Source organism: Salvia miltiorrhiza, chromosome 5, assembly GCF_028751815.1.
Source record: "Salvia miltiorrhiza cultivar Shanhuang (shh) chromosome 5, IMPLAD_Smil_shh, whole genome shotgun sequence".
NCBI lineage: Eukaryota > Viridiplantae > Streptophyta > Magnoliopsida > Lamiales > Lamiaceae > Salvia > Salvia miltiorrhiza.
Window position 1 is genome coordinate 170454 of NC_080391.1, and position 26497 is coordinate 196950.

The window sequence follows — 26497 nt, forward strand, 5'->3', positions numbered from 1 at the left end:
CAACACGACCTAACGAAAAACCAAAAAACAAAACCGCAGTTCAGGGTGACGGGAAATTCGCCGCCACAGATTACGGCCAAACCAAAACCCATCGGCGAGTCGTCCCCCTAAGCCGGAAGAAACACAGCTCAAGCACAAAAGAGTCAACAACAAAACCCGAGGGGGCAGCACTGGCCATCCAGAGAAATCTGCAGTGGCCGGACCAAGCCGAGCGGGCAGCACAGGATGCCCACCGAACGCATCATGAATCTTCCCTGCTCTGGTCACCTCCGGAACCACTGGAGACGCCGCATCAGCGCAAACGGGAAATAGCGCAGATCTGCCAAAAACCAACAACCGACGGAAGAGGAAACCGAAACAGCAAAAAAGAGCAAACAAACACAGAAAAGGAAAAATAGGGGACAACACCACAAAACGAGCCCCAGCCCATCGAGGGAAGACCCAACCAAACAAGACAAACTGGCCACCAAACAAACTTCAGTACAGGTTGAACTCCAGAGGGGCACAACCTCAAAACAAGCACCAACCAAACCCAGGAGCAAAAGATCCAACCATCACAGATGAAGGGAAGAACAAAAGCAAGGGACATCACAGCGAGAAGACCAAACAAGACGATCAGACCCAGTTCTCCGCTAGCAGTGAATCTCCTAAAGCAATTACTTTTATAAAATGGAGGGAAGTAACTGTATTTAGTTTTATATTTAAATTGATTTTTTTTAATTATTATTTTCAAATAAAAAACGAATTAATTACATATACATGAAGTTAGTAGGGTGCGGTTATAGTGAGAACCACAATTATCGTGAGAACATAAGAACCAATAAAATTACTCCATCTGTTATACAAATTAATGCATTCGCTATTAAATTTAATGCATCCGAATAAAATACTCCCTTCAGGATTCGAACCCAGCACCTGCATCCATCCACCAAGATGATGCATCCACAGTAGATCTTGATGATCGAATGACTTAAAATGGTTCTCCGTTCTTATTCTATTAGTGGTACTTATTTGAACCTCTCCCTGAAGTTAGTAATATACTAATGTAATTAATAAAAAAATAATCATTGTTGAGAATAATATGAACCAAGTTTTGACGTCAAATTTTGGAACAATTAATTTAGTTTTATGTTTATAGATTAATCCAATTTATAATTACAATATCTTTAAAATATGGCAAATTTGGTGAATATGTTCAGGAAAAGTATTTGCAGTTTCACCCCTCACAGGGCCAAATTGATATTTACTCAAACTTGAAGGAGCTCTAAATTAAACTACTTCAAAAAAAATTGACTCAATTTTACAGTCGCACAAAGAGAAGATTAGCTGGAGAAGATGGCAGCTCCCGCCCTCAACCACCGCATTCCGCCGCGCCGGTTTCTCACACCACCGACGAATCCGCCGGTAGCTTCAGTTACAACGGTAGTGTTTGAATCGAAAAGACGGTTTCATCCCCCACTCCCCTCTCTGTTATCCATCCACAACAACTTTCCCCCAAAATTTAATTTCAGCGTAGCTTCATGCCTTGATTCTTCTTCATCTTCTTCGTCTACACCAAGAACTAGATTGAATCCATCTACAAGGCTATTCGTCAGTGGTGAGATGTTACTCACTCTCTTGCTCTAGTTTTTGTTGCAATTTCATTATCTGTGCAGCTGATTTCTTGGATAATTTAGAATTTGAGTGCTTCAATCTTACAGTTAGTAATGATTTGAGTATCTATATTATCAATTAGAATCCAATTTCTTTTTTGAGATATTTGCGGTTGAATACACGAACTTTCACGGCAAGAACTAATAATTTTGTTTCCAAATACTCGAACTTTTTATTGTTCTGATTTTTAATATGGTTGTCAATTGCCTTCGAATTAATGCTGAGGTGGATGCTTGAAATATCTATATAACTTAAACGATCAATGTACTAAACGAGGTAATTGGATGTCTCCGCCACTTCAGCTAGTCACAATGTCATTACTTTGCTACTTCAGCTAGCCATGGTAGCATTAATTCTTCGAAAATCGACAATTGTGTGAAAAAATAAAACAATTGAAAGTTCGTATATTTGAAGGCAGAATTTTTAGTTCATGTGTAAAATCAGAATTGAACGAAAATTTGTGTATTTAGGCGAAATCACCATTTCTTTTTTCTCCTTTCTTCTGTATATTCTGTTTAATTGTGTAATTAGTACCTGCTCAATATTGCTAGACCATAAAACCTCTTTTAGAAAATCAGCTCTCCATATTGTTGATAATGAGAGAGAGAGAGAGAGAGAGAGATCTTGTAAGCATGAGATTGTTATAAACTACACTTAAAAGAGTGTTCTTGAAAGAGCATATTTTGATAAATTTAGAAGAAACACACACAATGTTGAGTGTGAGTCCAGGTCTAAATATGACCATCTCAGATGTTTGATTGTTTGCCTTGCTCTATAGGTCTCTCATTCCGGACAACAGAGGAGGGTCTAAGAAACGCGTTCAAAAACTTTGGCGAGCTCGTTGAAGGTGAGAAGACTGCTCTTAAACTTCATTTAGTGTTTGGATTCTTTATCAAAATCAATGATGTTTGTTTTGTCAATTCTGATAAAGGAGGATGTGTGTTGGTTATTGTAGTGAAGTTGGTGATGGATAGGATAGCCAATCGGCCTCGGGGCTTTGCATTCATAAAATACAAGACGGAGGAGGAATCCAAGAAAGCTATTGAAGGAATGCATGGGAAGGTCAATATCACTTCTCAATCTTATTAATCATCAACTCCTCTTCTTCATAGTGCCTGAAAACATTAGATTTAGATACAAACGAGCCGTGCTTTCTTGAGCTGCAGACCGTCTTCCTGCAGTAGAGCATACGATTAAATTCTTCATGACAATAAGTGGATGGTGAATATTATTGAAAATTTCAGAATAGCATGATAAAATGAAAGAGATGGGCTAATTAGAAAGTTTGGAACAAATGCATGATCATAGGAATGAGATCTTCTAACTAGAAAGATTGTACATATTCCATTCCTTTGGATAAGATTGATTGTGATTAATATTTTCCTAATGTAGGGAACTCTCTTGTTGAATGGCCATCTCACCTAAAAGCTTAAGCTAATAGAGAGATTTTATGTAGTTTAATGATTTGAAATCTTTGGCCTCTCAAAAGTAATGCAGTTTGAGTTGAAATGTAGCTAGTAAACACGAAGCCACCACTCGACTCTCTCTAATTTTGAACCCGGTTGCAGTTTTTGGATGGGCGTGTGATCTTTGTTGAGACTGCAAAGTCTAGGGCTGAGCTTGGGCAAGAGACGACGAAGCAGCAGAACCCCAGGCAGAGGTGAATTATCTGATCCCCGGTGCTGGGGCCGCGGCTCTAATCAGAATGTCGTAGCGCCTCAGCAGAATACGGCACTCTCCACATACGGTAACCTAATCGGAACCCTGCTACTGTGCTGCTTGTGATCGAGCCCTACAATGATGAGGTTCCATGTTATATCTCTGCCTTCTTCATGTTCTTCACAACCTTCTTTAATTTCATTATTGGATTGTATTCAAATGTTACTTAACTAACCAATGTATTCAAAACTAGTATAGTATAGGCTAGTATGAGTGTATTGGGCCACAATAGGTATCACACTCTTGAAATACAAAATAATTTAAAAATTGTACATGTTATTATATAATAATGAAATGACATTCGAGATCATTAACTCTAGGGGCGTGCATTCGGTTTTCGGTTCGATTTTTTGCTAAAATCAAACCAAATCAATTTTATATTTGATTTAAAAAAAAATCAAACTGAACCGAATTAAACCAATAAATCAAATCAAAATTAACCAAAAATTTTAGAATTAAAATCAAACCAAACCGTAAAAACAAAATAATCTGAAGAAAAAAAAACCTGAAAAAATTGAAAAAAAAAACCAAAAAATCGAAGATAATTGAAAATTAAGAAAAAAAATTAAATTAGATTATATTTAATATCGAAATTATATATCAATATGTACAATATTTATTTATATAAATTATATATATATGTGTGTGTGTGTGTGTATATATATATATATTGTACTATTATATAAATGTAATTCAATTTTTGATTTTTTTTCGGTTTTTACAAAACTAAATTCTTTTGAAAAATTAAAGCAAATCAAATCGAGTCATATTTTAATATTTCGATTTGAATCGGTTCAATTATTCGATTTTGATTGTTTCGCTCACCCCTAATTTAATCCATAAATTACAACCCAAGAAATTCGAATATAGTTCACTCTTGAGGTCTCACTCCCTATTCTTATATTATCAAAACTACGAAGTTTTAACATTTTGTTTGGTAGAAGAAACAAAATGTTGAGTGGTCATGTCACATGCAATTTGAAATTTTTTACTAATATGTATTCATAGATGAAAAAAAAATGAATTATAGGTACGTGATCGGTTAAATGAGAGCTCCGCTTATTATCGGGTGGGGTAATAATTATAATAATAATGGCTCATCATTACATAAGTGACCGTTTGTAGAATTACAATTATTTATTTATTTATGTATATATTAGAACACATAGTGAGACACGATTATTAAATGAGCAAAATCTCATAAATAGAACGCCCTACCTAACTCCAAATTAGTGGGCAAAAACACATCTATACAATCTAAAAGTTCATGTGCATGCAACATCAAGATCAATCTTTGTACATGTGCAACTACTAACAAGCTTTAAATTCACTCATTTATTGACTTTGGCATATGTTATTAAATGATCAGTGTATATTTATTTATATGATTTATTCACATTTACCAGCTCCAATCTCATATTCATCAATCGACATATATTAATTAGTATATGTATGCTTATAGCATATATATATTACAAATGAGGTCCAGATCAGAACCCTTATTTAAATTGAGAACGTAAGGCGAAAGCATCGCTTTGATGAATAGATGCAGAAATTGGTTCAAATCGCATGAGGGGCAACGATCCTTTTTTTTTTACGAGTGCAGTTAATGTCATGACGAATGCAATGACTTTATACGTTAAATGCAACGGTCTCATAAAAAAAATATAATTCTCACGATAATATCTGGTGTAATTAATGTATCAATATATTCCTATACTTATATTCATCTCTATGCGACTAGTTGTCTATGTGATTGCATGAGTTTCACAACTTGTGCAATGTACGTTGTCTGCATAATTACTATCCCTACTTTAAGTTATAGATAGACTTGATTTTAGTTGGATGTGTTTAATTAATTAGATAATGACGTATTTACTTTTTCTTGAATTTATTCAAATTGAAACTTAGCCCTCAAAATTGTGGACCATCAATGCCCTTTGCGAGTTCTCGAATCTACAAGAAGTTCCCACAAAACGGGGTCGTTCCATTGATGTCTTTAATTTGCTTTTATTTTAGTTGTGAAATTTAGATGGTGTGAATTTGTAGTGAAATGAAAAAGAAATGTATCAAATTATTGTATACATCAAAAATCTTGGTGTTTTTTTTTTTTTTTTATCTGAGAATATTAATTTGTACTAAGAGGTGCAGCTGGTACATTTAAAATTAAAGATAGTGAGAGAGGGAGAATTGTTGAACATAAGAAAATGATATCTGCAAAATTGCATGGACCCCTACCCTAGGCTCAGACTTAGGTTAAGGATGTTTCAATAATATTTAATTTTGTCAGAACACCTAAAAGCAATTAACTAACTTGCAATTAATTCGAAGCTGCACATAATATAAAGGGAATGTGCCTCATCCTTAATTACTCTTTTGGTCCACGCCCCTTGACTAATTAATTACATGTGACATGAATATAGTGAAAAATATATGTTTTTTTTTTTTTTTTTGTAAAAACGTGAGAATATTACATTGAACGTATAAAATGGATGTATTTGTCGTGAAATTGATGTTATATTCATCTATCATTTAAGATATATTCACCGTAGATATTAATGATCGAATGACTGAAAATATTTTTTCACATCTCACAGTAATTGAGCATTCTCATTCGTACCCTTTCATATTTATATATATACAAACCGTTTGCATAATGATAATTTTCGAGTTCATTAGTGTTGATTATAAATTGCATGATTTGCAGCACAAATCAAATTATCAAATCTTTAAAAGTTAAGATGGCAAAAATATGTGTATCTACTTTACATATAATCATTATGCCATATAATTATGCATTGATTGATTATAAAGAAAAAAAATGAGATCAATAATTTCGATAAATTTTCTTCATAAGGAAAAAACCAAAGAGAGATTGCAAGTGGCAATTAAGTATAAAATGGTATGTTAATTTTCTCCAAATAGTGTACTCATTTGGTAACACTCCTTTTGGTGTGAATTTCACCATGAAAATGCTTTCCACAAAAGAAGAAAAATCCTATAACAGCTTTAATTCAATTTAATGTCGTTACACTGCACATTTAATTTGGCTTAATTGAAAAGGACTACCTCTAATTCCACACTTAATTTAATTCCCTAGCCTCAAGTAAAAAAAAAAAAACCCTAGCCTAAAAGAAGGACATCTTCGATCCTTAGATGTCACTGTTCGTCTTAATAATATTTCTACAGTTTAAAAGAAAAAAAAGGGGTACCAATTCTTGTCGTGTAATTAAGGGATAACAAAAATAATACTACTAAACCTTATTTTAAAGCGTACAACAAAACTCAGTACTACAGTTTATACATGTTTCGTTTGATACGCAGTATGAGATAAGACTTTATATGTTTGATTGAAATGTCTTTTATGTGTAAAGTATCAATATTACGACTGGTTATATATACTAAATCATTTGCTACAAAAATAAATTATGGAAGGAGAATAAAATTTTGATAATTTAATCAATTAATTCATGGTCGGAGGCTGAGATTATTGTAGTGTTTACTTTATTAATTATTTGATAGAATATTGCAAAAATGTTGAAATATTATGTATAAATTTGTCAAATATTGAACGTTGTGACATTACTGTAAAAACATTCACACATTATATATAAATTTACCAAATTCTAACCATGATTACGCTATTGCAAAAATATTGAAAACAACAAGACAAATATATAGTACTAGACTACTAGTTACCCTTATTTCTCAAATTTGAGTGCTTCTTTTTCACATATGGAGAGATGGGGCAATATTTTTTCGACAACATCAATAGTGGTTTCTCATTTTTTCTATGTAATGACTCGAACTCCGATTTATTGATTAGAGATAAAAACATCTTAATGATTAAGTTATGTTTCGTTGTAACCGACAATTTACTAAAACGTCTTACCAATATCATTCAAAACATGTTATGATTCAACATTTAAAACCAATCTCACTAATGCATGAACAACAACATTTTGGACATAGTGAGAGATTGGATATTAGCATGCACCATCTCTCTATTCGTATAATTACCAAAATACCCTTGCTATTCGCACGTCTTGAATAGGGGTAAAATGGTCAATCCGCGGCAGCGCACATGGAGATAGAGATAACGAAAAAGACATAAATGCGCAAAATCAACTTCAAAATACACATCTCCTGGCCCCCTACCAAAGCCCAAGATGAAATTCTTTTCTCCTTCCCCTCCAAAATCTATCTTGAACCCTAGGGGTAAAAAGGTAATTCTGCATGTCCACTCTGTCAAATTTTATTGCATGCCCCCCCCCCCCCACCACCACTGCCATGACTTTGAATTAAAGGCTAAGCTCTGATGAAGTATTTATTTCCACATTGGACCACACATGATGTATTGAAACAACATTAACTAGCATCAAAGAGATGGATGAATCATGAATGAATGCAAAATTCAGACAAACAAACAAATTCAATCCATCCATCCTTAGACAACAATTCCCATATAACGAAATTCAGTTCATCAAATCAACAGAAAGTCAATACCCGAACCATACAGTGTTTCTTGCTCTGTCTTTGCCTAAAAAAGGCGACCGCGAGGGCACCCTCGCGGTCGCCTTTTTCAGCCAGCTCAGCAAGAAAAACGCGCGATGGTGCGTTCTTGACTACCCCTTTCCGACCAAACTAATCATGGTTGAATACGAGACAGCGCCCCACGAGAAGGGGGGACGTGTAGCCGAGCCCCCTGTTGGGAGACGCTCGACAGCAGCAAACAACAACAACAGCAACAACAGCAACGGGGAGCGTACATTGCAGCAACGGGCCATGTTCAGTGCATTAACACCCCCCAACTAACCACAGATAGATAGCCCCCCCCTCCCCCCATTCAATGCCAGCCCCCACCCCGCCAATGCTGACGTGGGCACATTGCTGCCAGCGTGGCGGGGGCAGGGGCTATGACGTGGCACCAATCAGCAAGTAGTGGAGCAATTCAAGGCAGCCTTGATTTGGTGGATGGTGTTGCCAATGAGGTTGTTGACTGTGGTGACCGACTCCGGGCTGAGGCGTGCCGAGGGCAAGTTGCTGACTAGGATTTGAAACACGACCGTGATGAGCGACCCGGACGAGCCACCAATGCTGGTGGACGCGCCACCGCCCCCGTCCTGGGCCCTGCCATCCGGGGAGATAGTGAACCCGGATGGCAGCAAGGGGAAGTAGGACGGGTCCTCCCCGCTCATGGCCATGTTGATGGCCGGTAGATCCACCGGGCAGTACACCACGAGTGAGCCCGATGAATCCACGCAGCTCTCTTGGAGGATCAGCATGTTGTTCTGGCTCGTGTTGAAAGCCTGTTGCACGGGACAAGATCGTACATAATTAGATGGAACGAGGAGCACGAGAGCGTGGCAACGGGCTTAGAAATCACTCGATTTTCTTACCCTTAGCACAGATATGCAGTTTCCTGGATGAGAGCCATTCACAATGTGGGCAACTTCTTGAACTGGATTCTGATTTGAAAGCACATCCCACTACAAAGATTTTGCAAGATTCATTCACATTCAAATCAAACTCACAAGAAACATTAAATATTACTAGAAATTTTGAATTTTCAAAACCTGAGGCCTAGTTCTCTCATCCCTGAAGAAGTTGAAGACACTAGTAGGAGGCAGGGGAAGCCAGATGGTGGCGGCTGCACTGAGCACAACACCACTCGGCTGGCCAGGATCGGAGCTCTTGTGCAGCGTTGCTCGGACCTCAAACTCGTTGAGGCCAGAAAGTGTGGTCCATTGCTGGCCATTGGCAGGGTTGATGCTTGCACAAAAGTTATTAACCATTCTTTGTGCAAGCTTCATCATGCTTCTTTTCCCCTCGGGCGACGGTATCACTGTCACACAAGCAAAAATATGATCAGAACACCCAAAATTTTAGGGCTCAATACTAGAGTGTGACTGTGTGGGTGGCTTACCTCCTCCAAGATCACGAGCCGAGTTCCCAGACACCATCAAGCAAGCGAATCTCTCGCACGCCCTTTGAAGAGTCGACAGCCATCTCTCTGCACCAAAGGCTAATCCACTGTGGATTAGGTCTCTGTAAAGCCTGTGAATTGGTGCCTTCTCTTCCACCTCCCAATGCTCAACCCAAGTTACCTATTTTAATCAATGCTAGTAAATTACACCCTAATTTCATGAAATGATATATATGTAGGGATTACACACACACACACACACACACACCTCGGAGTAGCCATTAGGCATCTCTTGGATCAAGCAACCAGAGGGGAGCCTCTGCGCTTTGCAGGGGGACGAGAACTGGCCGTCTTGATGAGGAACGTCATAGGATACATCGACTACTGCCCAGGAGCCTTGCTCAATCTGCTGACAGAATCTGAGCAAGTACAGCTGCCTTGTTGGAACCAAGGCTGAAAGAACTTGCACTTCTTCATACATCTGTCATATATTACTCATGCAGTCAGCTATATCAAGAATGCATAAGGCCTAAAAATAGTAAAAAAAACAAAAAACAAAAATAAAAAGTCCTTAATTACCAGTTGCAATGTGCCACTCTGACTCCCAAGCATTCCAGATGATATCACCTCAATAGTTTTAGCTCTTGACACAATTGTAGGAAACAATTCCACCCATTTTTTCTGCCATTTTTAGCAAATATCATTACTACTAAATCTAAACACAGTGTGAAAACAAAACCATTTACAGGAAATCAAAACTAACCGCGTCCATAAACATGTCGACTAATGCCAAACTGTTCATGATCACGACACCAGAATCCCTCGAGGCCTCAATCCGAATATTGGGATTCTTCATGTGGCTGTAAGGGCTCTGGAAGACCTTCTCGTAGCTCTCGAGGTTGAGAGTCTCCCTCCCATCACCACCCTTGATCCACAACGGCTCGTTGCTCTGCAAGAGCCTAATCAGCTCATCCATGGCATTGGCTGCAATGTCAGCCATCAGGGACTTATCCATGTCAGAAATGGTCAGCTGTGGGAAGGGCAGAGACGACGAACTCCCACGGAGAAGATCAAGATCAAGATCAAGAGAAGGGCCTGCAATATTCCCATGACCCCCAAAACTAGCCATGGATAAATCTAGTGAAGAGATATGAATCGGTTGCACCGGTGGCAGCTGCGAAATAGGCCTGCCTATGTACTTTGCAGCAACACTAGAAACTCTGTCTAACTGCAAAATCAGTTCAAAATTCAAAATTCACACACACACACACACACATATCTATAGATAGATACATAGATTTGAGCATTCAAGAATTCAAGAGACCTCCTCTTTCAAATGTGCGTTTTCGATTCGCAGTTTCTGCTCGTCGAAATACGGATCCTCGGAAGCAGGGGAGCTCCCACAGCTAGGGCAGATCACATTCTTGAGGGCCTCTCTGATTGCTATGTTTTCACATCTAATCTTATCGTTTTCTGCTCTCAACGCAGAGTTATCCGCTCTCTCGTGTTGTGCCTAAACAATTTTTTTTCACATCAATCAAGATCAGAATCAATCCCAGAATTCATGTAAGAGAAAAACAAAAAAAATCAAACCTTCATCTGAGTTCTTCTGTTTTGGAACCAGAATTTGATCTGCCGAGGATGCAAATTCAACTCCCTGCTCAACTGATTCCTCGTCTTCTCATCTGGATGAGGACACTCTTTGAACATCCTACACAAAAAAGAAGAAGATAAAAATCGTTTCTTGGAAGAATTTCATCATCTAATTAATGTGCATGGAGTTTAATCCGAGTTTACGATTCAAGTCTCTGGATTTGGTGGGCCGTGTGGCGGTGGTAGCGCTTCTTGCCGCGGTGGGAGTCGGGGTGGTCGTGGTCGTCGCCGCCGCTGGAGCCGCCGCCGCCGCCGCTGAACTCCATGGGTGGTGGTGGTGGTTTGCCGGCGGCGTCACTAGCAAAAGAAGGGTCTGTGAATTATGAGGAGAACTTATATAAATAGTGTTGTATGGAAGAAAGCGTGGCAGATTAGGAGCTATTCCCATAATACAACAACTGTAATAACTGCGATTACGATAATGAAGATGAGAAACTGAAAATTAATCACAACGGAAAAGAAATAGTGGGGAAATGGAGGATTTAAATACGGGAAATGAGATGGAATTTGGGGAGTGGAATTGGAGCATGTCAAGTATGAGAAGCGTTGGTCAACCATGCTTTCCTTTTTGCCACTGTACAGATACACCACATCTGTATGAGTGTGTGTGTGTGTGAGTATATATATATATGAGATGAGAGAGAGAGGTTGTTGATGTTGGTGGAGAGAAGGAAATGAGAGTGAAGAGAGATATTGGGAGGGTGGGAGAGGAAGGTGTGGAGCAATTAAGAGGGAAAAATAAGAGAGGCAAAAACCATTACAAACTTTACACTTTACACTTACCTAAGTACACACACTACTTACTGCTGCACTAATATTTCTTCCAACTACTACACCCCTACCCCCCCCCCCCCCCCCTCTCTATATCTCTATGTATGTATGTATATGGTTTATATGTGTTTAACATAAAAATATGATTTTTTTTAACTCCTCCTGAGATTCGAATTCAAGTGTTTCATTCTTTCATCAAGATCATGCATTTTACCGTAAATTTTGATGATCGAATGATTAAAATAGTTCTCACATTCTCACTTTAAATAAGGTTCATCATACACACACACACACACGCCCAGTACAACTTTCACAGTTTTTACGATAAAAAGTATTTTTTTTTCAACTCAACCACATATATATGTAAGCATCTACGTACATATCATTATATTGTGCGTGTGTGCGCGCGTGTTTATTAACTTGCTGGTCATTGTGAGAATTATATACTCCCTCCGTCCATGAAAGAACTTCCTAGGAGGGAGTGGCACGGGTTTTAATAAAATGTTGTATAGTGTATTGAGAGTGGAGAAAAAGTTGTAAAGTGTATTGGGAATTGTGAAAAAGTATTAATAATTTATTGTGTTGTTTTAATTAATATTATTTGAGTGGTGGGAATTGTCTTAAAAGGGGAGTATTTTTTAAGTGGTGGGGTATTGTCCCAAAATAGGAAAAAGTAGGAAGTTCTTTCGTGGACGTCCCGAAATAGAAAAATAGGAAGTTCTTTCGTGGACGGAGGGAGTATATTTTTTTGTGAAAATGCGAGAATAATATTATTAAATGTATAAAAATATACTGTATTCGACATAAAATTAAGTTCATTCGAAAAAATAATTTTTTTACTTTTCGCAAAATTCGAACCCTGTGTTACATTCGTCCATCAAGAAAATGCATGCATCGTAAATTTTAGCGATCAAATAACTCAAAATAGTTGTTTGTTCCCACAATAATTAAGGGTTAATTTCCATATGAACTCTCTCTTTTCCATATATGCATAATGCATCTACGTATATAAGTGTGTGTATATATATATATATATATATATATATATATATATATATGTGTGTATGGTTACTGTAGTCGACGGATTTATGAGCTTGTGAACTGTGTGTGTGTGTGTGTGAGAGAGAGAGAGAGATAGAGGGTTTTGACTTGTTGTAAAGTCTAGTTTTCTACAGAAATTAGGGTTAGATTAGATTAGAGGGAGTGTGATGAAAGGTCGTACGTAGCTTAATGGACTAATGGTTTTTTCGTGTGGATGTAATTAATTTAGATACATCCATCTAAAGTGGCATCAAATAATTTCAAAGTTTTTGTGAATTTTACTTAGTCTTATTAACAACAATTTTGATCATATAATATATAATATATGGGCTCGTTTTCCACGCAATATATAATAGAAACAATAGGGCCAAATGGCCCTATTCAACATACAACATCAAATTTTGTCCACCATTTGAAAAAACATAAATTTTAGCCATTTTTTGTATGTCATGACTATTCTACCCTTCTCTCTCTTTCCTCTCTCTTTCTCATCTCCCTCTCTCTCTCTCCAGCGGCTGCGCTATCTCCTCTCTCCTTCTCATCTCCCTCTCTCTTTCTCCAGCGGCTACGCGGCAGCGGCGCCGAGCAGAAGTCACCGGAGCAGATCTGATCGCAGCTGATCTGATCGCAGCGGCGGAGCTGATCTGATCGCAGCGGCGCCGAGCAGAAGTCAGCGGCAGAATTCGTCGGAGTAGAGGATGAGGCGGCGGCGGTGGAGGAGATCCGATCCTCTGAAACGCGTGGAGGAGGGATTGGTCAGGTGGCGGATGATGAGGCGGCGGCGGCGGCAGATCAGATCAGATCTGATCTGATCTGTGCTGATCTGATCTGTGCTGCACGTATGGCACTATTAGTGCCATAAGTGCCATAAGTGCACACTTTCCCCTAGGGTTTAGATGTTCCATTTAGGGTTTAGATGTTCCATTTAGGGTTTAAATGATGTTGTTGTTTCTGTATTTGTGCTGCACGTATGGCACTATTAGTGCCATAAGTGCCCAAATGACCATTTTACTTAGTTTTATTTTGAATTTTCGTTGGCACTTATGGCACTATTAGTGCCATAAGTGCCAAAATGACTATTTTACTTGGTTTTATTTTGGATTTCCGATGACACTTATGGCACTATTAGTGCCATAAGTGCCAAGATGGCACTAATAGTGCCATCTTGGCACTTATGGCACTTATGGCACTAATAGTGCCATAAGTGCCTAACCCGACCCGGCACGCGACCCGCGTGCCTGATCCTACCCAGTCCGCCTCATTAAGGGCAAAAACGTCCAAATCAATAAAAATGGCCAAAATTTGTGTTTTTTCAATGTGTGGCCATAAATTGTGTTTTATGCTTCATTTTGGCTACTTCAAAATTTTACTCTATATAATATATATGAGATGTTTATTTTATTATATAATATATTGATATAATGTTTGATAGAATGTATTAAAATATTTATAATTGATCATTATTTGGTATGAAATATTAAAATTATATATTATTGATCATATTATAATTATGAATGATAGAATATATGTTTTATACCAAATATATATTAGTGTCGTAAGTATTTTATATACCATTATTACTAGCTAGTGACAAACGAGACTATATTAATTGATCGTCACTTGCACATTAATTGGGATTTGAAAGAATTTTGGAAACATAAAAAATTAGTAATTCTTTTAGAAAGAGAAAAAAAAATTGAAACTTAAATTTATGATCACACATTTTCATTTTATTAATATTTCTAAAATGGCCCTATTTAATTTGATCCGGTTCAAATTTATCCATTTATTGAAAAAAAAATACTCATTCATATCAGGTTTTGATTTGGATCTACGTACTTTTATTAACTCAATTTTGCTTGTTTTTCCGAGCCATTTAATTACTAGTTAATAAATTGAAAAATTTTACATCGCTCCAAAACATTAAAAGAAACATTCAACAAACTCTTGAAAAATTAAACAAAAAACACTATTGCTTCCTTTTTTGGTTAATAATCACAGCTACATGAAAAATTCTATACCTCTTTTGAGCTAACTCATTTATTTCCTGTTAGAGAATATTAGTAATTGGAAATGAAAATAAATAGAGATATACTATTAAAATGGAGAAATGGTAGTAGTTATTGGTGGATACAAATTAATAATTGATGGCCATGTTTTGCATACAGTTTTAAAGCTTTAAATTTAGGGATGGTAAAACCCGCCGGAAACAACTTAATTGCTGGTGGCGCGCCACCTGCCGGAGTAATTTTTGCGGCCACGACATGTGAAATTACTAATATACCCCATTTGCCCCTTGTGCATCTTCAAACAATACTAGTACGCTCTGTGCGATGCATGGTGAACGTATATATATCATAATTAAACGATATATTTAAATACAGAAATATATATAAATATTAAGAAAAATCAAAATATAAACAAATGGAGTACAAAATATGTTTTTAAAATAAAATAATTAACATTAATTTCTTTATAAAATCTCGGTTTGAAAACGTAAATTTTCAACTTTGTATAAAGTGCAATGATGATTATTGTTATTAAATAATTTTAAATTATTTGATAATAAAAATTAGCATTACCCATTATTATTATAGAATATTATGCGGAATAATAATTAATAAAAATATTTTTATAGACAAATATAAATAAAAAAACTTGTAAAATTTAATTGAAGATAGAAAAAATAAAACATTTTAAAATTTAAAATGATCATAACCTATTCATTTTTAATTTATTTTTAATAATTTTTATATCATATTAAAGATCTTGCCACGAACTTATATTAAATGTTTTTTCATGAATCAAATTTGATTTTTTTAAAATAATTAATATACTAAAGTGTTGGTTTTTTAGGCATTATATAATACTAAAATGTTAATTAAATACTATATATGATGGAGTATGTGATTTCACTTGTATGTTGTAAGAACTTGCAGAATTTATTACAATAATTAATATGACATAAAGTTGAGATAATTCCGAGCGATATATTGTTGTAACACATTAAATTATTTATTTCCAATTACGCGTTACATTTATCGTGATAATAAGTGTAATACTGTCATAAATGTCACCACAGTGGAGCCTCCATCATATAAAAAACTCATTCAAAAAATAAAAATTAATAGTAACATAAAAAATAACAATAGTAGGAGTAACGTATAATTTTTCTAATTAATCGCGACTGTGTTCAAAGATTAAATTAATTACTACATAGATTTTTGTGATCTAGAGCCTTTAAGCTACTTATTTGTAGGAATTTAAAGGTTTGTTGATAAAAATATATATAACCAACTTTTGGTTTGTATATTAATTAAAATTTATGTTTCTAAATACACGAATTTTCGATCATTCTGATTTTTCATATTAGAGGCACTCTCCCGTGCAACTGATTTCTGAATGATATTAGGTGCAACAAGTTGCACAAAAGTATGTGTTCATATTATTATCAATCATCTCCAAATTAATGTTGAGGTGGACAACTAAAATATTTACATTACTTAAATGGTCGATATATTAAACAATGTAGTTGAGTGCTTACGCCATTTCAACATGTCACGATAACATTAATTTACCACTTCATCTATCCACGATAATAATTCGTCGAAACTTTACAATAGTGTGAAAGATCAAAACAATATATTTGAAGATTCATATATATATTTGGAAACACAAATTTTCATTTATGTACAAAACTATAATTCGATGAAAGTTCATGTATTTAAACGCAATTATCCCATTAATTATATATGTCTCTTCCAATTAAAATACATTGCGTATAGTACAAATATTTCAAATTGAATTAAATAAAAGTCTAAGATGGTACATCCCCGGCCCTACCTATAGGATTAATTTTTTTCTGCTCATTTCTCTCCATCTTTTTCGTTATTTGGCCCCTAATAATAACTATACATAAACCTAATGCATATAGATTTATAAATAGGGTTGAGTAATTTATTGAAGTATTCTGTGATTTATGATCTTATGATCGATATATGTAAGAATATTTGTAATAAATTGTGTTAGATATCAATGGGGATCATAAATTTAGTGATAGTAGTGCCTATATCCATTTGAATAATTGGATATTAATAGTTAGAAAAATATTAACTATAATTGTTTATAAATGTAATTAAAAGCACATAGAAAAATATATGCCTTCATAATGATCTCAAGCTTCAAATACATACAATCATTATCAAATTAAATTTACATTTTTTAACAACCTATTAATCTTCCTATAGATTTAGTCATAACAACTAATTATTTCATAAATTTGTAATAAATTTGTAATTATTAATCTTCCTATGATCGATATATGTAAGAATATTTGTAATAAATTGTGTTAGATATCAATGGGGATCATAAATTTAGTGATAGTATCCATTTGAATAATTGGATATTAATAGTTAGAAAAAGATTAATTGTTTATAAATGTAATTAAAAGCACATAGAAAAATATATGCCTTCATAATGATCTCAAGCTTCAAATACATACAATCATTATCAAATTAAATTTACATTGTTTAACAACCTATTAATCTTCCTATAGATTTAGTCATAACTACTAATTATTTCATAGGCCATAAACATGCGTGAATGCACCCGTGGAACAATCTAATTCTTCGATTTTATATTGTTGTTTCACTTTCTTTAGATCTCTCTCATATTTTAAAATTAATATCATAACTATTGTAATATATGATATCGATAATATTATCAATTTATCATGTATTAACTAGACCATTTTATTATTATACTAAAACACGAAGTCAAATGCAGCATTATAATAGGATGTGGGATTATTCGAATAATTAATTAATATCCGAGATAATCCAAGAAACCAAACATTGTTGAACCTGTAGTATCCCACAATTTTATGTGTATGTATTACTATGTTTGTTATTATATCTATTATTTTAATAATATTTTTTATAAAAATAAAATATTATTCCTTCCGTCCCATACTAATAGGCCACAAGAGCTGAGCACAGATGTTATGAAACAAATAATTTATAATAAAATACGTGAGAGAGTAAGAGAGAAAAATGAAAAGAGAGATGATTATGTGTGAGTCACAATGCATAAGATATAAATAATAAGTTATGAAGATATATATTTATTATGTATTGACTTTTTATTTTAAAAAGTGACCTATTAAAACAGGACGTTCAAATAAGGAAATGAGACCTATTAGTGTGGGACGGAGAGAGTGTACTTTAATATTATGAACTATACTTAATTTGTATTCTAAACATTTACATACCCTTACTTTAATTATCAACCCTAATAATGATACTAAATAATAAAAGTAAAATTAAATGATAAAAAATAATTGTATGCTCTAATTAAATGAAATAAATCCTAATTAATAATAATAATAAAATTGAACTAAAGCATACAAAATTATAATCGAAGATTCTATTTGAAAGAAAACCCAAGTTAATTTGGTACACTGAATCTCAAGTGTGTTTATCCCGTTGTTGCGGGTTTTTATTAGAAAATAAAATAAAATAAAATGAAGTGAATAATTGAGGGAAAAAAAAATAATAATTTGACAGGTGATGAAAGAGAGCATGCAACCTTAAATTTGAGGACAAGCTGTCCAAGTAATACAATTCTCACCTATTCTGTAACACATCTTTAATTACAATAATGCAATCTCTAACTTTGGTCCAACACCTTTTGGCTCCAAAACAGATCACACATTTATTCACTACTCAAAATAATGGCAAACATTTCTCTGCCTACTAAATGCAAACAATAAAACTCAAAACTAATATTCTACCAGCAATATTACTTCACCATCTGCTCCACCAACACACCTCCATTGTGTGTGGATCATCATCTGTACACGCGATGTCGACCGAGCAGCGGCTCGTGCAGCAGCGCAGCCGTGATGCGTAGAGGAGAGGAGAGGGGCGGAGCGTTGATAACGTGGATGTGGTGCCTAGTTATGCGGTGGGCTTGAGGAGTCTGCGCGATTTATTCGCTTCTTTCGGTACCTCCACGCCACTTGGATTCGTCGGGCTGCAAGCCCGCGCCAGTAGGGCGACTCGTACCTGCAGCGCAAGGTGTATTGAGTTGAAACAAATACATCTACGACTATAAATGAGCACGAGATCACTGCACTGAACGTATAAAGTCATTGCATTATCCATGAAATTAACTGCACTCGAAAAAAGATGAAAATATATAGATCTTGATTTGAAAAAGATGCAATTTGATTGTTTGATTAATGAGCCGAGCTCGACGTTAGCTTGATCCAACGTGAGCTAGATTTAAACTAAAAAAAGCTCGAATCAAGCTCCATCCTAAATAAAAGTTAGACGAGCTGAGCTCGAGCCTGAGCCAGCTATTGTTTGGCTCGTTGGTAAGCCTAGTTATGACGCGAGTTAATAACACGCATCAACCAGGGAGAACAACTTGCAAACTATGCAACTTTCAGATATTTATCGAATGAATTCGATGAGTGTAGTAGATTACCTAATGGCACCCTCGACGCGTGGACTTCTCAAGAATCTCGCGAAGTGGCTCGTCACTTCTTCAAGATCAGCACCGCGCAGAACGAAGGCTTCGACGTTTGTCAAGCACGTTACCTTCCTGTTGCTCAACAATCTATGTCCCGGGATCCTACCTCGTTTCCCATCTGAAAAATCAGAGAGAAACTCGATTTCGTGAGCAACAGCTAGAAGGGAGGCAGCAATTGCACGATTATACCTTTAATAATCGAAGAATGCTCGAGGCACCAGGTAAGAAGTTCTTCTCCGCAGACATCCCCTTTGGACAAGGAAGATTGAATCCCGTCTTCTCCCTCGCTCACCATCTTTCCCCGAATTATGAAAACCATTTTGTTAATGAGGCCACCACGAACCATGATGTTACTGCCTTTGATATATGTTTTCGTCTTCAGCTTCTCGCGTATGGCATCTATGATAGGTTCGTCCAGTAGTTGGAAGATTCGGACCTGCAACAACGGCAGATACACAAAATTAAACGATGTTTGACTAAATATGATCTTAAACAAATACGCTATGTAATGAAACTTACGTTATTGGCAAACTTGAAGAGATGGCGCCTTATATCTTGTTGAAGATCTTCCGGCAAGTTTTCCATCAGCGTTTCTTCGTTTACGCCCCTCGTTGCAGCCCAAGTGAAGCGCTCCGAATCTCGAACTAGGCTGCATTGACATGCATCCAATACAGCATGAGGCAAGGCTACAATTTTCTCACTGCTATGAGCTCTTATATTATATAAAAGGCGTAATTGCGCCTAAATAAACGAACTTTCACCAAATTCTGGTTTTGCACGTGAACTAAAATTTCTGCCTCCAATTACACAAACTTTCAATTGTTCTGAATTTTCACTCGGCTGACAATTCCCTCCAAGTTAATGCTGAGGCACGCCTAAAATGCCCACATGGCTTAAAAACGGCTGATGTACTACACGTCTACGCCACTTCAACTAGCCACAACAGCATTAATTCGTCAGAAATTGATAACCATGTGAAAATTCAGAACTAAACGTTCGTGTACTTGAAGACAGAATCTTTAGTTCATGTGCAAAATTAGTATTGGGTGAAAGTTCGTGAATATAGGCACAATCAGTATAAAATTAGGCAGTTTGAGAGAGGTTTGAAAAGAAAGAATCCTTTATAGATAAATGGAATAAGAGCCATAATCATCCTTCAGCAAAATAATACGGAACCTCCGTAGTTTTTCAGGAAATCGACGATGACTCATCCACTGCTCGACATCACGGCGCCTGAGAGACATTTCTAACCTCCTGACGGAAAAAGAAAAAAAAAAACGAAATTTTTTCACTAAACTGAAAGCAAATGGGAAAAGTAGCTGATAGGAGAATTCATCAACTATACTTGAAGCTAGATTGATTGAAGATACAAAATTCAAGTTTCGTGTCTCGAGGTTCGTGTTGTACCTGCGTCCAAGAGCCTGCAGAAAATTCTGCATATTTCCAATAAGCCAAGCGAAAAGCAGGAGACCGATCCCTATGATCGACATGGTGAAGACAACTTCCCACTCGAAGTAGCTCGGAACTTGGTTCCCCGCCAGGGTACTAATTTGCTTCGTAAAGATTCACAAGAATGGATATGTGTCAGTCGAAAAATCATCCTCGGATTAGGTTAAGGGCTCGTGTTCGTTTCTCAAAAAGTGAGGAAAGCAGGGAATCTACATAGAAATAACATGATGGCGTTGCGTAAAGATACCTGGAACCCCCAAAACAACGAGTACACGTATCTTTTAACTAAGCTTCTGTAAGTGGTTAGATTGACAGCATTCTCATAAATCCCGTAGTCAAAACCATCTTTCCCGAAACATGCAGTTGCATTCTCATTGTTCTTCCAAATCGTCCATGAATCATTATAATTCTTGAACCGCTCGGCAACATTTCCGTGTCCGCAGTCGATGAACATCATACAGTCCGATTTTGTCATGTTGCTGTTACCACAAGCGTCTCGGAAACATTGATTAACCCTCTACATTGAAGTACATCTAGAGAAAGTCAGGCAACGCTTGAAACTTGAAAGAAGGCAAAGAATGATGCTCGTAACATAGCAGTCGAACCTGTAGGCCAAAGAGATACCAGCACGAGCCGACTACATGGCTTGCCAAAACAAAGGTAAGAAGATTGATGACAAAATTTGCCCAGGGTGATTCAAAGATGAAGCCCGTTGGAGATGGACCGGCAACCAAAGGTAAGAATCTCCACAGCCTCGGAATATACTGTATGAGGATTGCTGCTCGAAGAAGATTTTTTGCATAATTAGCGCCAGATGATCCAATTGAGCCAGGTACGAGCAATAATATGATAATCTACAGACCAAAAAAAGACCCCAAAAAAAACAAATCGTTATCAATATCATGCTGGTCCAAGATATTGCTATAAACACGAGAATATATTATATACATATATTCTTTTGCAGAGATTAGAATATAGTCATATACTCAAGCAGCAGACCGGCAGAAACAGGACAGACTAGTTACCTGTGGCAGAGGCAGTACAACGAAGAAATCGACAACAAAGTATCCACGGAGATAATTACGGGCAATCTTTTTAGGGTCATCGACTAAATCACCAGATCCAGCACTTCTGGACTCAGGAGCAACATAAGCTAGCCTGAACTGCAAAAAACAATGAGGCATCTTCACTTGTAAAAGATGTTTAAAAAAAGAAGAAAAGAAGCATCATTATTCATTACTACTTTGTCTTTCCCCCAAAGATAGTTTTTTTGGTCTGTAAGTATTTGGATTTCGAAGTTTCTCCAAGAAAAAAAGAGAGAAAAATTTGGACAACTTGCTTAAGGTAGGACTGAAACACCCATTTTCACTAACCACTACTGTAATTGTTCGAAAGTTTAGTTAACATATCCCGTTTCCAGATTGGGATAGGCAAATTGAAAGTTATCATAATATTATCTTCCTTCACGTGTATTATCTGAGTACTGCAAGAGAACTAAGAGAATAAGGTAATGTTATTACTGTCAAAAATGATTGAGTACCCAACCATACAGGCTAGGGAAACAAAGGAGCGACCAAAGGATTCGATGGAGTGGTAAGGGAAAGCATGTACCTGAAGGAGGATATGGAGCAAGTAAATGAAGTCAGTCATGCTCCTCAAGACGACCAATGCTGTTGTCATCGGCCCATTTAGTATTATGCACTTGCTCTCCTGGGTAAAAATAGTGATGTTCAGATTTATACGAGTTTGTCGCTTTCTGAAATTATATACATACAAGGTTACGACAATTTTGGAAATGAAGACCAACGCAATGAAATTTACAAGAATATAAAAGGTTTGGAGAGGGAAAGTTGTGTTTACCACACTTTGAAGTAGTACATATGAGAATTCTTATGTACTTATGGTAGAAACTGTTTATTTAATAGCATCCCAATGAATTTAATGATGAGAAGATGAGAATGGAGTAACAAAAACAAGAGCAACTTGCTTTAAAAAGCTTACCTTCTGCACGGTTAACAGGAAGAAGAACATTGGGTCCAAAAAAACTGCAAATGAGCAAGCAATGACGAAGAACTGGTTCCACCGCTGAACAAATAGCGTGTGGGGGTTCATGACTCCGGGAATATACGGAAACAGAAAGGACCACATTCTCTTAGCCCAACCTTTTCCATCTCCATGTAACATATTGTGGAACTGTGACAAATTTATCATATTAACACCAAAACTAATAAATGAGACTCGTTGAACATTAGCACAGCTCGATAGTGTGCACAACTCAGAAGTTTGGTTATCAAGAGAACTGAGAAGAAAATGATTCATGCAATTACCAAGTATTAAAATGATGAATATATAGTAACGGGCTATCTATCCTAAGGAACACAATCGAACAGCCTTAGTTGACTGGGAATTGCATGATTCAGACTTATCCAACAACATGTAATGGTTGACAGACGAAATGCATGAGGCCGAGATTCCAGTGCTACTAAACGAAAAAGATGTAGACGTCTGTTTTGTCATTGTAAAACCATTTCCAACCTACCAACCTCATGAAAAAAGCATCTGTAATTTCAACAAAAAAAGATCTTAGATTCAAACACAGCTCCACCCCTAGAAATACAAAAAAAGTTTTTTCACATCGTAACGCTCCTGGATCTCGTGTCATAACTTTTAGTACCTTTGCATCAAATATCTCCGTTGTTCTTGAAGGCTTGGGTCGCCCCTTAACATTGTAATACATCGGGCAGGTCGTGCAGTATGGATCGTTGCACATCCCCAGCTGCCCTGACCTCAAAAGATGCTCGTTTTTACCCATATAATCCTCTGCTGGCCAACCAATTTTTTCAGTCCGATCTACTTTGGGCTCGGTTGCTTTTTGGCGTAGCGCACCTTTAGGAGGCTGAAAGACAAACTCCTGGTTGCGGTTTGCATATAAAGGGCCGCTCATCTGCGTGTCAGGACCTCGTCTTGCATTTCTCAAAGGACCGGTGAAACCCACAAGACTTGGCTCGTATTCTGTAGAATCCATGGAGTTTGAAGGGATGGACATCGATGCACTCCTCGTTCTGGTTGACAAGCCTCTACTTCCGGAGTCATCCCCAGCATCCGACTTTAAGCTTGCAATTGGTAGCATAGGTATCTCATCTCTTTCAGAAGCACTCATTTCTCAAATATACCTAAAAAACCAATTAGTTTTTCGTTGGTTAAAAGATAGAAATAACTATGGGAAGAGCTGCCATCAAACATCACAATAAAAACATGAATTCTTGAGAGCTAAGGATGTTAAGTCACAATTCAACATTTCGATTCCTGGAGTTACAATAATCACCCTCTTCACATGAACTCATCTATAAACCAGCAACACATATGTACACTGATCCCCCCTTTAAATTTTTTATAAATTCTTATCATACCATTTCTCTCTTCCTCCACTTATTCCTATTCCATAATCAATTGCAGGCAGCTTCCATGTTAAAGCCAATGGTGAACACAGTAAGAGGGGGTGCTTAAGCCCCCCCCCCCCCCAACCAAGCAAAAAAAATATCTTTTTCTTTCTTATAAAATCATCAAATTATCGGTTTTTTGTGCAAAAGCACCCTATCATCAAACCGAATCATAGAAAACTTGTCTTCTAAAAATCTCAAATTCGAAATTTTACATGAAATTCTGCAAGTGGCCTTTTACAATTTCTGCTTTCTATTATATTCCAACATCCATTATTTCACAATTTACTCTAACCACCAAAAAAAAAAGATTAAAAAAAGAAAAAGAAAAGAAAAGCATGAAACAAGCAACTGTAACTCACAGTAGCAGCATGAACCATACACACAATTAAACAAAATGCAAACATCACTTGCCTTTTCACATAACATAGGCTATGTTGACCAAATTCACAAGTAGATTCAAGAAAAAAAATCATGCAACCAAAAAAAAAAAAAAAAAGAAACGTCTAATTCCCACTAAAAAAGACCAGCCCACTGCACATTCATCACAACAAAAACGAACCCAGAAAAGGCAAAGGGGAAAAAAAATCAATTACCTGCTGCAGTAAGTTGACCAACGATGCAATCAAAACTCAAAATTCAGCTCACCATATAAATAAAAAACCAATCTTTAAGCACTCCCAGAAAAGCAACGACTGTCAAGAAAATCAAGGTGGAAAATAATTTTTTTTTTTTTAAATGCAGAGCAGTGGAAAAGCCAAGACTTGAAGAGGTGAGACCGTGAGAGCAGAGAGTGAAAGGCGTTGATTTTGCAATGGTGGTCAAGAATTTCAGTGTGTAGATAAAAAAAATATGAATTGGGTAAAGAAAGACTTGAGGCGCTGACCCGTAAAGCAAGAGACGTACCAACCAAGTTGGCCAAGTCGTACTCGTAGGGACAGAGCAAGAAACGCACACAGCCGTGCGTGTGTGTGTTTGTGTTGGCGGTGGCGATGGAGGCCAAAATGGAAGCCCATTTTTGGTTGTTGCGATGCGGAAGATTGGCGGCAGCCTCCTTTGAGAAATTCGTAGCGCAGTGCCGACTGCTAACGAAGTGCCGCTGATTGGCGTAGTCTACCATGTTGCTTCTCTTGTCGTCTTCTCTCTCTCATATCCCACTTGAGTTGAGATGTGATTTTACTTATTTATTGTTGTAATTATTGTAAATGAGAATTATGCTATTTTCATTTTTCAAGAAAGTAAATGAGATTGTTTTTGGGAGGGAAAATAGATTGTTGTATATTAAATCAGGGTAAACAATATTTGTGAGTTAGATCGAAGAAATCTGTCATCCAAATCATTATACCATTCGATTAAGTAGTGAACTTCTTCGAATAATGAGTAGCTCAATTAGTCTCTTTACATATATGATAAAATTTAAGATTGTGTATTCTTTAACGTGCAGAAAAACCTCGAAGATCTCGTCACGTAGCAAGTTCATTCCTTTATGCTCCTCTTAAACCACATACGCTGCTAGGACAGAATCATAATGTACTTCAATCGGACCAAGATCGTGCTCCATGCAATACCCAATTCCAAATAGCATGGCGTGTAGTTCTCCCATAAGGGTGGTCTCAGTTCTCCCAACACGGCGAGTAGCCATTGCCACCACCCGACCCCTAACTCGAAAGCCAACACTAACAACAACCACTTCATCATGGAGAGAAACATTCACGTTCAGTCTAAGAACGCCAGCGCGGAGGAAATCCATCTGAAATTATCTTTCTTAGGGAGGAGCGGTTGCTGAGCCATAATTGGGGTAAATTGCGCTTTGAATATACGAATTTTCAATTGTTTTAATTTTTCACATAATTATTAATTATCTTAATGTTAACGTTAATGTGAGCGGTCGATGTACTAAATAATGTATTTGGATGTCTACTTCGACTAGTTATAATGATATTTAATTTGTCACTTCATCATAGTCACGATAATATTAATTTCTCGAAAATTGATAATTATACAAAGATATTAAAATAAAATGAAAATTGCACTAGTGGACCGAGAGAGGGCCCTTCCCTTAGCCCTTACTTTTTGTTGGGCTTAATTTGGGCTTTTCCTTATCTCAACCCAAATTAAAAAAGACGAGTATCTATTCGAAAAAATGGAGAAAAATGGCGATAGCTTCTCAAGCTCTTAGCTTGAGTCTTGGATTCTTGAGTTAGGAAACAAAATACTCTTTTTGTTATCAATTTCATCGCATCCTTAGATATAAGCATGTGACACAGTGACACACATAAAATTATGAGACACTAGATAATCGAACTATATC

General features: G+C 36.5%; 3 protein-coding genes across 6 annotated transcripts; 1 reads left to right on the forward strand and 2 right to left on the reverse strand.

The window, feature by feature from the left end:
* Positions 1-1271: 1271 nt before the first annotated feature.
* LOC131026525 (organelle RRM domain-containing protein 6, chloroplastic) lies at positions 1272-4483 on the forward strand. 2 transcript variants are annotated; one of them, XR_009102332.1, is made up of 5 exons: positions 1281-1597; positions 2432-2500; positions 2609-2715; positions 3222-3533; positions 4381-4483. XR_009102332.1 is itself a non-coding variant. In XM_057956404.1 (4 exons), the coding sequence occupies exons 1-4, from the start codon at positions 1336-1338 to the stop codon at positions 3315-3317; spliced, it is 534 nt and encodes a 177-aa protein (XP_057812387.1). In that variant the 5' UTR covers positions 1272-1335; the 3' UTR covers positions 3318-3691. The 2 variants fall into 2 exon arrangements, 1 of the variants encoding a protein (XP_057812387.1); XM_057956404.1 differs by lacking the exon at positions 4381-4483 and having other exon boundaries at positions 1272-1597; positions 3222-3691.
* Positions 4484-7664: 3181 nt separating this feature from the next.
* Positions 7665-11669, reverse strand: LOC131026526 (homeobox-leucine zipper protein HDG11-like). 2 transcript variants are annotated; one of them, XM_057956405.1, is made up of 11 exons: positions 11442-11669; positions 11096-11248; positions 10892-11009; positions 10623-10811; positions 10062-10526; positions 9878-9979; positions 9567-9779; positions 9299-9479; positions 8949-9217; positions 8772-8861; positions 7665-8681 (listed from the first exon to the last, which is right to left on the reverse strand). In XM_057956405.1, exons 1-11 carry the CDS (start codon positions 11507-11509, stop codon positions 8304-8306), a joined length of 2226 nt encoding a protein of 741 aa, XP_057812388.1. In that variant the 5' UTR covers positions 11510-11669; the 3' UTR covers positions 7665-8303. The 2 variants fall into 2 exon arrangements, with proteins under 2 accessions (XP_057812388.1, XP_057812389.1); XM_057956406.1 differs by having other exon boundaries at positions 11096-11264; positions 11442-11598.
* Positions 11670-18319: 6650 nt separating this feature from the next.
* LOC131026528 (probable cyclic nucleotide-gated ion channel 20, chloroplastic) lies at positions 18320-25337 on the reverse strand. 2 transcript variants are annotated; one of them, XM_057956407.1, is made up of 14 exons: positions 25093-25337; positions 24783-24881; positions 23421-23919; positions 22748-22939; positions 22358-22456; positions 21772-21909; positions 21352-21600; positions 20994-21263; positions 20705-20850; positions 20474-20551; positions 19817-19946; positions 19487-19733; positions 19253-19415; positions 18320-18828 (listed from the first exon to the last, which is right to left on the reverse strand). In XM_057956407.1, exons 3-14 carry the CDS (start codon positions 23904-23906, stop codon positions 18717-18719), a joined length of 2310 nt encoding a protein of 769 aa, XP_057812390.1. In that variant the 5' UTR covers positions 23907-23919; positions 24783-24881; positions 25093-25337; the 3' UTR covers positions 18320-18716. The 2 variants fall into 2 exon arrangements, with proteins under 2 accessions (XP_057812390.1, XP_057812391.1); XM_057956408.1 differs by having other exon boundaries at positions 25073-25276.
* Positions 25338-26497: the final 1160 nt, after the last annotated feature.

What these genes read in the sequence shown, in the direction of transcription:
- LOC131026526 (XM_057956405.1), bottom strand. Translation starts at nt 11,509, where the DNA reads ATGGTTGACCAACGCTTCTCATACTTGACATGCTCCAATTCCACTCCC. An exon ending in CAAATTCCATCTCATTTCCC is followed by an intron (nt 11,249 to 11,441) that starts GTATTTAAATCC and finishes TTCTTTTGCTAG; the next exon opens with TGACGCCGCCGGCAAACCAC. An exon ending in ACGCACATTTGAAAGAGGAG is followed by an intron (nt 10,527 to 10,622) that starts GTCTCTTGAATT and finishes CTGATTTTGCAG; the next exon opens with TTAGACAGAGTTTCTAGTGT.
- LOC131026525 (XM_057956404.1), top strand. Translation starts at nt 1,336, where the DNA reads ATGGCAGCTCCCGCCCTCAACCACCGCATTCCGCCGCGCCGGTTTCTC. An exon ending in TACAAGGCTATTCGTCAGTG is followed by an intron (nt 1,598 to 2,431) that starts GTGAGATGTTAC and finishes CTTGCTCTATAG; the next exon opens with GTCTCTCATTCCGGACAACA. An exon ending in CTTTGGCGAGCTCGTTGAAG is followed by an intron (nt 2,501 to 2,608) that starts GTGAGAAGACTG and finishes TGGTTATTGTAG; the next exon opens with TGAAGTTGGTGATGGATAGG.
- LOC131026528 (XM_057956407.1), bottom strand. Translation starts at nt 23,906, where the DNA reads ATGAGTGCTTCTGAAAGAGATGAGATACCTATGCTACCAATTGCAAGC. An exon ending in GGTATCTCTTTGGCCTACAG is followed by an intron (nt 21,264 to 21,351) that starts GTTCGACTGCTA and finishes ACTTCAATGTAG; the next exon opens with AGGGTTAATCAATGTTTCCG. An exon ending in CGTTGTTTTGGGGGTTCCAG is followed by an intron (nt 20,851 to 20,993) that starts GTATCTTTACGC and finishes ATCTTTACGAAG; the next exon opens with CAAATTAGTACCCTGGCGGG.